Raw genomic sequence first — 12,708 nt, forward strand, 5'->3', positions numbered from 1 at the left:
GTGCTCCATTGAAAATGCAGCCGGCTAGAAGCGATTGAGAGGGAGTCTGGAAGGACCCCAGCGTCAGGTTTCAGCATAAGCACAGAGGAGAGAAAAATTGCCTTGCTGCCTCCAAGTCTGAGGTCTGAGACAGGATGTGCTAGATCGAGCTAAATCTATAAAATAAGAAAAGAGGCTCAGATAAAATATTTAAGCAGGTGCTAAAAGAGTTTACTTTGACCTATGGAGCCAATTAGTTAAGAGCTGTTGGGTGGTTCTGAAAATTTTTCTGAATCTGATTTTGAAAGTCAGGGTGTAGCAATACTTCTCTTTCACATGTTGGTGGGAATTGGAGTCAGGACACTGGCCTGGGTGTGACCCAGTCTGGTATTTCTTAAGTAATTCAAAAATGACACGCTATAAATCAGAATGTTAATTCATGAGCAAAGGAAATCAATCCACATCAGCTCATTCAAGCATGTGCAACCACGTGCATACCGGCTGATACATTTTTCCCTTCAATTAAAATGCGGTTACCTTTAGGGTATTATGAAATGGATATTTAACAGTTGAATAATAATGCCTTAGGTTGGCTGAGCACAGGAAATGAATAAATTTTAATCCAGCAGAAACTTCAACTCTACTGCAATTGATCTCAAGTAGAAATTTAATTCCCCAAATGGATTTTAACCGGTTCTCGGTATCTTTAGAAAAGTCTCTGCATATTTAAGTAATCTGATGTTAGTTGTGAGCACTTTTGGTGATTAAGGGAAACTGAAAAAAATGTCTTTGGTTATAGGTCTTTACAAGCCACATACACTATTGCTCACCAATGCCTCGCTAGGTTTAATAGGAGGAATTCTGCTTCTCAGAGAGAATGGAGAAGTGATACGGGATTCTTATTTATCGGAAGTAAATTTTTCTGGCAAGAAATAGAAGTAAAAACACTGGCATGTTGAACATATTGACAGTGAAGAAGATTGGATTGTAGTTTAGAAAACTCATTAACCAGTAGTGATCCCTGGCTCATATTTGGAAAAAACACATTGCTGTAATATTCTGTTCCATTTTCCTCAGCGAAAGGGAGCCTTAGATTGACATGTGTTGTTGTCTCTGTGCAGATCGCCACTGATTATGGAACTGACCCATTCATTACTTCCCTTTTGGACAAGATGGATATCTTCCTGCTGCCTGTCACAAACCCCGACGGCTACGTCTTCTCTCAAACCAAAGTAAGCTTGAACTTTTTAATTCCTCTTCAACTGGAGTCGAAAGAGATGTGCAAGAACTTTGAAAACAAAGAAAAGCAATCTTTCTGTCCCTGATTTGCCCAAGATGGAACACTTACTCGCTCAGGGGCCCCCTTGCTGAAGCAGAGCGGAGTTTATTATCACGTCTTATTCCAACACACTGCGCCTTTACCTATCGCCTCGGTCAGAGCCCATTTCGCTGTGAGGCTGGGCTTTTTGAGCTTCGTGTTCACCATGAGTCACCTAGGAGATTTGCTCCAATTATCTCTGTGTTTTTGTAGTAGGGTTGATAGAAAAGAGGAGGCGGATGTTACTTGCTGACAGCTTGTCGCAGGGTTTCGGGAAGCTGTGCAGTATGTCTAGAGTCTAACTTCGAATCTGCAGAAGAAATCCTCTGTAGTTTCACTAAAAGGAGTGAGGCACTTTCTTCTTTTTTTCCTTAAAAAATCTCATCACAAAACTCTATTGTGGCAACCGTGACCCCACGTATATTCAAAATGAATTAGAGCTTCAAGTTTATTTTTTGAACTACAGTAGCGTGTTCAGCGGGAACACGTACAGTTCCCAGTACTCAGCTCGTGTGGTACCCTGTGAATAATGGGTTCCACAGTCAAGTTTGGGAAGAACCCCAACTGTATCCTTCTCTTGGAGGTGCGTTTCAAAACAAAACAAAACATTAAAAAACACCTCCCTGAAAGCTCTGAAATAAATTAGCCAATTTAGCGCTATCTTTTCTCAAGTATTTTATCACATAACATGCTTTCTCCCCCCACTTTTTGGGTTTGGTTTTGCTTTTTGCTGTTAACATTAACTAGAACTGGTGTTCTATGGAACGTGGTTTGGCAGGTAGTCACTGGGGAATATTCCCTTCTCAGCTGGGTGAGACTCCTCAGGCGGGACCTGGTATGAGGACGAGTGGACACATCTACGGACAAGGGAAATGAATGTAATCCCAAAGGGGCATTTATGGGGGTAGCGAGGGAAATTGACAGAATTCTAAGGACCTTCTCATCAGTTGAATGACCACCTCTCTTTCCCTCCCAACCCCCTATTCCTTTTCTGTGGGATTGTAAAGAATCGTATGTGGCGGAAGACCCGGTCTAAGGTGCCTGGAAGCTTCTGCGTTGGTGTCGATCCTAACAGAAACTGGGACGCGGGTTTCGCAGGTGAGCACAGGGACTTGCCCCGGGCGGGCGGTCGGCTCAGAAAATTTTGCCTGGCTCTGAAGAACTGTCAGCCTGTTAAGCCCATTCAGGATTCGAACCATTTAAAAATCTATTTGAAAAACACCTAAGTATGTTGCCTTTCGAGGCGCACAGTGCTGTCTCAGGACTTCCCTAGCAGCATTAATGTATTTTGTCTCACATCTTGGTTTTCCCACAAGCTGTAGTCGGGCTTAGCCTCTGAGAGCCTCTTTGAAAGAGACTTTGTACAATGGCAGAGGCCTCAGGAAGCCTCCCCAAACCAGCCACTAGAGGGCGTTAGGATCTATTCGGAGGAGAAACATTACATCATCTATGGATGTTTCGAGAAAGAAAATAAAAAAGAAGTACAAATAGGATTAAGAGATTGATTTTCAAAATAGATTCAAAGAGAAAATATTAGCTCTCTGCTCAGGCTTTGTTGACTTGCAGCTCTAATTTTTTCGAGTTCAGTGGCAGGCTAAATTGAGGGGTTCCTTTATGCTTTCAGGCACCAGTTAAAACCCCCTTGTTTCCCTAATCACAGAAATGAAATTTGTTTGGATTTTACTCATTAGGTATGATAACTGTGAGGTTACAAACTGTCTTTTTTCACCGTGGCATTCCTAACACTAAATCCAGTGTTGGAACACAAAGCACTACATATTGGTAAGACGAATTAATGAGAGGCATTGAACCAAGAAGGGACACCTAGGGAACTGAGTTGTGATGGACTGTGGACAGGTGGCAACTTCATTCATTGCTTTGACAATTCTTTTTTTTTTTTTAGCATAGGAAAAAAAAAAATCAAAGCATTAGATCCAAACAATGCCCGACAATTCAATGCCGTGTTTTCCCTGAAATTTATTTTTATTAAAAGAATCTTAAAATAAGGCCACAAATTGCAGTTACACTTTGTCCATTTCACGCAGGGACTCTGGGGAGTCCCAGCCCTTGCCTGTCCAGTGAGTCTCTGGCATTCAGAGCTTGGCTGGTGGGCTTTCTTCAGTGGTCATGAGTCACTCTAGCTATTGAGAAAATCAAGGCCAGAGGTGGCCTTGTGCTGCGTAGTCATGATTTCCTTACTGTAGAAAGGGTGTCAGAGGTTCCTCGCATTTGCGGTGTTATGACTTATAAGCACAGATGCATAGAATCTTCTACTCTTGGACCGAAAGAATTGGAAGGGAGCCCAGAAAAAGAGCTTGTTCAACTCCCACCCAGTGCAGGAATTCCATCTATAATATTAAATGTAGCTTTTCTTCCAACAAACTCCCACAGAGAGGAGATGATCTAATTTGATAGCTCTTTCTGCCACATAGAGGAACCATATTTTTAAAAAGAGGAGCTGTGTCCAGAATCTCTTCAGTTAGGCTTCCCCACTGCTCTCAGGTAGCAACTTGACCTTATCCAACACCGGTCTTGCTCTGGTTTCCAGAGGAGGAACTTAGGTATGTGAGGGACCCAACTCCATCCAATGTCTCCTTAAGCGCACTGTTCTCACCGGCTGCTTCTGCATCCCATTAGGGCCCGGAGCCAGCAACAACCCTTGCTCTGATTCATACCACGGACCCAGTGCCAACTCTGAGCCTGAAGTGCGTTCCATTGTGGACTTTATCAAGAGTCATGGAAAAATCAAGGCCTTCATTACCATCCACAGCTATTCCCAGCTGCTGATGTACCCCTATGGATACAAATGCACCAAGTCAGATAGCTTTGATGAACTGGTGAGTTTCTGAGGCTTCAGCTCAGCCACAGATGGTTAGGTGCTGATTAGATGAGTGACAGGTTGCAAAGGTGGGATGAGCTGTTAATCCATCCAACTACTGAGAAAATTGTGTTGCAGGTAAAGGTTTGTGAGTTTAGTTGTGGACTTTGCTAAGTTAAGTTCCCTTGGACAGTATAATTGTGAAATTTTTGTTGCCTTAGTCTAGCTGAATTAAGCCTGAGTTGACCGTAAATTCCCAAGAATGAACTTTTTATCACTTAGGAAATAACCACTTGGGTTTGGACTAGAGGCTCTGTATCTGTAGTCAGGTGCTTGCCACCAAGTGAACTGACTCCCCGCTCCTGGTCTGGCACCTTCTCGGTGCTTCAGTGCTGTGACCCGCCTGCCAGATGTGCTGGTGAAATGCTCACTTCCATAACTTAATGTCATCCCTCATCTTTCCTGTGTCAGGAATTAGCAAAACTCTGGGCAGCCATAAGTTGGGTGGTGACATGTCAGGAGATTGCTTACAATTGAGCGAGAGCTATCTCCAACTAAGAAAATGTGCAAATATTTCCAATTTGGCTTTTAGGCTTGGTTTTTGCAACCTGTATGTTAGAGATAAGCCCTGAGATGGAACCTTTTGGTCAATTTACTTTCAAATAGATTATTGTCAGCAGCCGTCGGCAGAAATGGAATAGATTATTTTAATTCAGGTGTATTTTTCATCTCAACAGTTGGATGTTTAATTAATTCATCTTTAGGACAATTAATTTGTCTTTAGGACAGTTTTCAGGAGTTTGATGTTGAGCATTATCACTCAAGGTGGATTTGGGGGCTGGGAAAGGGGAGGAAAGAAAGAATGTCAGGGTTAAAAAACCTTTAGGTGGCCCTCCCTGGTGGCGCAGCGGGTTAAAGCACAGCACTGAGAAGCTGAAGCCACTTTCGCATGAGTTCGATTCCCGCCTGCCCCGGAGGTGACCACATGGTGTGGCAGACCTCTCCTGACCCGCCCGCTGCTCCTCTCAGCAGTGTACTTTGATGATCTGCCTGTTCTGCTCCCCACTCTGTCTCTGGTGAAGCCTCTCACCACCCCTGAGCCTCTGGCCTGTACCCCAGTTCTGTATGCACAAATAAATATATCTTAAAAAAAAAAACAAAAAAACCCCCCAAAAACCTTTAGGTGTTAGTAGATCCAGAGATGCCTTTAGTAGATCCAGAGAACCATAAATTATCCAAAGCTGGGCTCAATTACAGTGTGTGATTCCATGGCTTCCTGAATTCAAGGGAACCCATTTTATGTTGGGCTTCTGTGATTGTTTGAGTTTTGCTTTATAGAGAGTCAAAGTTTTCTCCTGTGGTTATCACCCACCAGACTGGCTTATCGTCTTGTTCGTCAGGTTTAGTTTCCTTTGAGAGGCAAATTCAGTAATTATCAGAATGACCAGCAGCCAGCTTCTCCTAGGGATCCCCCTTTTTGCGATTAAATACCCCCAGTTCCTTTAAGCAGCCATAGCGTGGGCCCAAGTCCCCTCACCTGCCTGGTTGCTATTTCCAAACCTGCCTTGGTTGGTCTGTGTTCTTCAAGGTAGCTCCCAGCAGTGAAGGTAAAACTCACGCTGTGGATTAACCAGCCCAGAGCAGAGCGTGGCCATACTGCGCGCGTCCGGACTGTGTACTTCTGCTCGTGCAGTTGAGGGTCACATTCATTTTCTGGCAGTAGCCCTGTGTCGTTGACTCATGCTGGGCTCACTGACAACCGAAACCCTCAGGCTCTCGGAGGATTCTGCCGCGCCAGGTTTCCCCCATCTGGTAATTGTACAGTTGTTTTCCTGGACCTAAGTTCAAGACCTTACATTTATCCCTAGCAAGGACAGTAAAGCCTCAATCAGTCAAAATTGGAACCCTCCAATAATGGAAAATATTTTGCTGAGCTCTGCTTGGAAAAAGAGACAATCATAGGGAAATAAGCCAATGTAGGGAACTCGTGGAAAAAAAAACAATCAAATTTCCCAGTACATCCTGGGGTCAGAACACATTCGTTGTAGCCCCTTCCAGCCACGCTCTTTTATTTTTTTTTAAATTTTTTAAAAGACTTATTGATTTATGCATACAGAACTGGGCTACAGGCCAGAGGCTCGGGGCAATGAGAGGGTTCACCAGAGACAGAGTGGGGAGCAGAACAGGCAGACTGAGGAAGTACACTGCTGAGGGGAGCAGTGGGCCGGTCAGGAGAGGTCTGCTGTGCCATGTGGGTCACCTCTGAACTCATGCTGAAGCGGCTGCTGCTAGCTTGCACTGCTGCATCCTAGCCCGTTGTGCCATCAGGGAGGGCCAGCCATGCTCTTTGTATTCTCCTGAAAAAGGAAATTTGCTAGGAAAATAACATTCCTGGTGTCCTGCAGACACCTAAATGATCACATAAACAATGAGGGTCTTCGTGGTATTTTCAAGACAACAGAAGTGAACTTCTCAGTGAAAACGGTTGAAACAAAAAGAGCATAGCCTCGATTCACCAGGAATCTCAGTTCATCTTCCTGGGTTCATCATTACAGTCTGCCATGGGACATGTATGCTTCCAAGAGACAAGTGACATACACCCACTTTTCTTTGGTTCTCTCGTTCCAGAACGAAGTGGCTCAAAGAGCTGCCCAGTCTGTTGCCAGCCTGCACGGCACCAGCTACAGGGTGGGACCCATCTGCTCAGTCATCTGTGAGTATCTACCGTGTTTTTACAGACGGCCCCCTAAGAGGGCAGAGATCCTGTGATTTGGGGCCAGTACCCTGATAAGAAAGGGATACCTGGAACCCAGCCTTCACCATGAGATGCTTGCTAGGTAATATCTACAGCAAAGAACTTCTGCTTCTCTTTCTGTTTGTCCTGATCTTACATCTCATGCTCATTAGGTGGGATCTCTGTGTTTGAAATGGGCCTTTATCAACATCTGGTCCTTAAGTCACACACTTTCATTAACTTTCCCTTTCCTGGCTAAGAGGGACACATGCCTGAGCATGAGTTGTGTGGACTATGCGTAGGAACAGAACGGTGCATCTCTTTTAGAGAACCAGATGTTCAGTGGGTAGATTCAGTTGCAGTCATTTGTCCATACAGAGTTTGGGGAGACCCAGAGAGGTGCAAGTCAGGAATGGGTGGCCATGTCAGGAATAAGTCTGGGGAGCCCGCTGTGCTACAGTGGATGAGAACCCAAGCTAGAAACAACTGCAGTGAAGTGGGAAGTCCTCATGTTCCTTCATGCAGATTTTGGAATCCCCCCGAAGGCTCCCCACTCCCTTATGGATAAAGTTACACACTCAAGACCCCTCAGTTGAATATCCAGGACTTCCCTAGTGTTCCTATGTCCAAGAATTCTTTAAAGAAATGCCTCTTATAAGCAGCACCCTATTCAGCACACTTACATTGAATATCCATTATGTACTAATCACTGTGCCAGGTCTTGGAGACATAATGGACCCACAGAGAACTCACTGTTTAATATGAAAGACAAACAGGAAGACAAATGATATGTGGGATAGTAGACTGCCCATGGAACAAAAGATTAGAAAGTTGGGGGCGGGGGTTGGACAGTCGAAGAGTCAGGAAAAGCTGCAGGTAGGCAAAGGGCAGGATTTTGAAGGTTGACTACCACGTAGCTAGAGAATGAGAGTAGGGTGGAACATTCTGGTTGGTTAACAGTTCATACAAAAGCCTACAAGTATGGACATGCAGGAGGGGCTTTGGGAGTGAGAGGGAGGTTTGGGATGGCTGGAATGAAAGGGAGTGGGGGAGTTTGGGGTTTTGTGTGGTAAGATAAGGAGTTTAGATTTTAACCCCAATGGTTCTGGAAGACATTGAAGAGTCTTCGGCAGGGTCGTGTTCTAGGCATCATGTTTTAGATGAAATGTTGGCAGCCAAAGTGATAGATGGACTCTCTGTTGGAGCATCCCACAGGAAGATGAGGAAGAGTTTTGGGGAAAGACAGATGATGGTCTGAAGAGAACAGTACTGGTGAGGATAAAGGGAGACATTTAGTTGGTAAAACCAAAAGGCTTTTTTTGCCTGAATTTCTCCCTGAATTCTCATTGAATGGTGCCATTAACCTGGGGGGGGGAGGTAAAAGGTTGGCTTGGAAAGATAAGGAATTCAATCTGGACATTCTGAGATTGAGATCTTTGGAGTGGATACACGTGTCCTATAGGGTTTGGGCAACATGGCCTCAGGACTCTGCAGAGAGATTTCGGCTAGTTGACTGTAGAGGGCCCTCCCTGGCGGCGCAGTCGGTTAAGGTGCAGCAGTGCAAGCGAGCTGCAGCCGCAGCCACTTTGGTGCAAGTCCCACTCCCAGCCCTGGAGGTGACCCACATGTTGTGGCAGATCTCTCCTGACTTGCCTGCTGCTCCCCTCAGCAGTGCACTTCGTCCATCTGCCTGTTCTGCTCCCCATTCTGTCTCTGGTGACTCCTCTGGTGAATCCTGTGACCACACCTGCGCCTCTGGCCTGTTCCACAGTAATAAATAATAAAAATCTTAAAAACAAAAACAAAAAGAAGTTGACTGTAAAGTAGGTGGTTAGAACAGGAGACCAAGGAGGACGTTTGGATGGGGAAGAGCTGTGGGTCTGTGGATAAGGCCAAAATGGTAGGAGCAGAAGGGGTCAGTGGTGACGGAGGGACACATAGCAGGGCTGGCAGAGAAGTGGAGAGACAGCCAGGCTGGAGCACTGGTTGCAAAGGAGATGGTGATTAATGATAATCAAAGCCAGGGAAGGTCAAACATGACAATAAAATGTTTGACTGGACTTTTGTCACTAGCCTATCAGTGACATTAACTGAGTATTTTCGGAGGATGGTGAGAGCAGCTGGAAGCAGGAGAGAAGATGATCTTCAGTGGGTGAGAAGGGAAGGAGAAACAGAATGGACAGTTGCATTTTTTGAGGTCAGAAACTTACATATTTTGCATTGGACAGAGACTGGAAAGAGGTGGGTGCCGTTCCAGGATCGGGGAGGAAGGCAGCCGCAGGCAGCGGCAGGACACGCAGACGTGGTGGCCCAGGCTGGAGTGGGTGGCGAGTCTGCAGAGCTGGGCCTGGGCATGGCCAGGGCTCCGAAGGACACACCCCCGCGAGTCTTGCTAGGCTTTCTTAAAGGGTGTTTGGAGAGCAGCAGGCGAACAGTGTTGTCAACATACCTAGAACTCTTGATAGAGATCCAGATTCTGCCGACCTGGTAGCATTACAGAAGTCTCTTTTTTTCACATTACTTTTTGCTATTATGATGAATTAAACAAAACTTCGTAGGAAAAAGCAGAGTCCAGGACTCATCATATTTTATTAGCATGTTCCATTTATTAATGATTTTGTCAATGCACACAAATGCATTTGTAATCAATGTCTGTGTTCTATTTTCTGTCTAACGTTTTTCGTTATTCCAGTTATTGGGCCCTTGGATTGCGTCAACGCTTAGTTCAATAAGGTTCTTATGACTATGTGGGAACAGACCTCGTTTTTGTTTAGATAATCTTTGGTGTGTACCCAAGGCAAGATCACCAAGTCAAACGAAATGAAGACAGTGGAGCTCTTTTTACATATTTCCAAGGCTGTTTTCTCTAAGACTGAGCTGCTTCTAGCCACCCAGCCCTTTGAACTGCATTCCATATGGTTTTGTCCCTCTTTTTGGTGAAGGAATCTCCAGGGAGGCAGGTCCTCTGAGTGGTGGCAGGAAGGCAGGCCTTGGGTGGCCACTTGAGGCAGAGGAATGCCCATTTTCTCTGGTTGGCAGCCTCTGAGTGGAGCCTGGAGTTCAGAATGTCATCGGAACGACAGCCTAGGCCCTTGAGACTCCCCTCCTCCCGTGGGGGCCTGGCTACATTATTACAAGGAATTTTAGAAATACCTCCTATCTGAGATATTTTGAAGGTCGACCCGGGGTGGGGGGTGCTGAGGCTTAGTGTGATTTTCCTGGTAAGGGAGTGGATGTTGAAGATTCTCTAGTGAGCACGGTTAGGACACATATAGGGTGTGCTGTGTCATCTGCTGGAACCTTGCCTTTAGTGGTCAAGGAAGTTCTGACTGCTTCTCCGCCCAGGGCAACTCGGTTCTCCTTTATCCTGGCTTCACTCCAGCTTGGACAAACACCGCCTTGGGAACTAGTCCCACTGAATACTTTTGCCTCCTGCCCCACATTGATATGCAACTTGAGGCTGAACACCTGTGTCACTCATGCAGGAGGGGGCAGGGTTTCTGTGGCCAGTGAGACACTTCCCAGGCATTGGGAAAGGGCTGTGACAAGCAGCACAAAAGGCATTTGGTGCAGGAGAAGATATTGCTTGAGTGCTTTTCCAGAGATGCAGGGGAAAGAAAAACCCCACAAACCATGGGGACCTTGGATTTGGGTTATAGCTCCCCATTTTAGAACCAGGTAGTCTGGGGCAGGTGACTCATCCTCAGTTTCTTCATCTGTAAAGTGGGTTGTCAGATGCTCACAAGATAGGATGTGGAATGAAGTGTTTACTAACTGGAAAGCACTCTGTAAATGCGGCTGTTTAGTTTCTTGTGAACCGCTCTCCTCCAGTTTCTTTGATCCTCAATGTGGTCCAACATTGGTAAGGTCCTAGTCACTTCTTGATAATGATCGTTAAGATCACAACAGACATTTATTGAATGCCCAACTCCCTCCATTCTTCCAGATCCTTCATTTAATCTTGCTTGCTGAGCCTCAATTTCCTCATCTGCAACGATGGGAATAATATTAGTTCTACCTGGTGACCCAGTTGGAAATTACATGAAGCAGCATATAGCACAGTGCCTAACACATTTGGCGAGTCCCCAGAAAGGGTTGGAAATACAATCATTATCTATTCTCAGTGCCCAGCAAAACAAATAGTACTATTATCCATTTTTGACAACTGAAGCATCTGGGATTCAGAAAGATAAGGGACCTGCCTAAGTCACTCAGCTAATGATTTTCTGAGTCAGGACTCCATCTCAAGCCAGTGTTTTGTCTACCATGGACTTCAGTAGACTTGGTTGTGTAGAATCATCAGAGGTATAAGTTAGTAATTTTGGTCCCTGGGGGGATTTAATTCAAGTTGGACCATGATTTCTGTGTTACTCACCAAGTGCTGCCATAGCTGATGGGGGTGAAGGCAAAGGCATAAGTTAAAGGATTTCACAGTGTTCATTCACAGTATTAACCATTCATCCTCCTCTTCCCTGGAGTGGTCTTCCTCTTTGCCCAGCTTTGTTCTTAGGGAGTAGGTGGCTTCCTTCCTCTCAGCCCCAACTATGTCCTCCATTTGACCTCTACCCCGCCATCTCTGGGAGGGGCCTCAGAGCTGACCCATTGCTCAACCCATCTGAGTCATGGTTGCTCTAGCTATTTGTAGGCTAATGCCACCTTCCTTCATCATCTTTCACGTCAGTGGCCACACACCACACAGGTGTACCTCACTCTGTTGGTTTAACCCGTCACCCTGCATGGGGGTGTTCTGTTTGGCATCAAAGCCAAGCCAGCTCCACCCTTACACTCCAGGTCCCTGAGGATGAGACAAAGTCTCTCACTCCATTTGCACTGCCTCTTCCCCCCCGCCCCCAGAGGACACAGTGTCTGCCTAGCACATGCCTAGAAGGACATGATGTGGTCACGAAGTTGTAGGTGGTGCCTATTTGGGGGGAGCAGACTGAATCCCAAATGGGTGGGTCAAGCCAGAGAGCCCAAAGACACCAAAGGAGAACTAAGTACGGTGTTCATTTAAATACGCTTTGCTTCTCAAATGAATCTACTTTTTTTGGTAAGCTTGTTCCCTACTAAGCGCTCACTGCGCTCATGGTCCCTGTGTGTAGGAGCCTGGTTGACCCTTGGTAATGGTGGAACTTAATGTGGAGGCCAGTGGGAACAGCATAACCAAACTGTCTTCTCATTTGCCCTTCAGACCAAGCCAGTGGTGGAAGCATTGACTGGGCTTATGACTCTGGCATCAAATACTCATTTGCCTTTGAGCTGAGAGACACTGGTCGATACGGCTTCCTTCTGCCAGCCAGTCAGATCCTGCCCACAGCCAGTGAGACCTGGCTTGGCTTGAAGACCATCATGGAGCACGTGCGAGACCATCCCTATTAGGGCTCTGGGCGGTAAACAAACACCATTAAAAACTCTTTGATTTGAAGCAAAGTTGAGTTGTGATGACTCCTTTTTCTAATCCTGATGTGGGGGCCTCATTTCGTCAGTGCAAGTTGTCCTAAAACACAGCTGTAGCTCTTCATCTTTGTCTCTCAATCCATCTTGAGCAAAAAGCTCCCAACATCCTGTACAATTTCTAGATGATAGTAAAATAGACACATTATAAAATTTAACTTTTTTTAAAAAAGATTTATTTATTTATGCACACAGAGCTGGGGTGTAGGCCAAAGGTGCAGGGGCAGTGAGGGGATTCACCAGAGATAGAGTGGGGAGCAGGACAGGCAGATTGACCAAGAACTCTGCTGAGGGGAACAGCGGGTGAGACAGGAGAGGTCTGCCACGCCACGTGGGTCAGCTCCCTGGCTGGGGATGAAACTCATGTTGAAGTGGCTGTGGCCAGCTTTGTAGTGCTGTGCTTTA

General features: G+C 45.8%; 1 protein-coding gene across 1 annotated transcript in view; it reads left to right on the forward strand.

The window, feature by feature from the left end:
• Positions 1 to 12,279, forward strand: part of CPA2 (carboxypeptidase A2 (pancreatic)) — a 21,451-nt gene extending 9,172 nt beyond the window's left edge. The window contains exons 7-11 of the mRNA XM_004677042.1: positions 1,101 to 1,211; positions 2,305 to 2,395; positions 3,935 to 4,134; positions 6,744 to 6,828; positions 12,041 to 12,279. Coding sequence (XP_004677099.1) covers positions 1,101 to 1,211; positions 2,305 to 2,395; positions 3,935 to 4,134; positions 6,744 to 6,828; positions 12,041 to 12,228 — 675 coding nt within the window. The 3' untranslated portion in view covers positions 12,229 to 12,279. The remainder of the gene's footprint in view (positions 1 to 1,100; positions 1,212 to 2,304; positions 2,396 to 3,934; positions 4,135 to 6,743; positions 6,829 to 12,040) is intronic.
• The last annotated feature ends 429 nt before the right edge of the window (positions 12,280 to 12,708 follow it).

This window comes from Condylura cristata, unplaced genomic scaffold, assembly GCF_000260355.1.
Source record: "Condylura cristata isolate star-nosed mole 26May11 unplaced genomic scaffold, ConCri1.0 scaffold00005, whole genome shotgun sequence".
Classification (NCBI taxonomy): domain Eukaryota; kingdom Metazoa; phylum Chordata; class Mammalia; order Eulipotyphla; family Talpidae; genus Condylura; species Condylura cristata.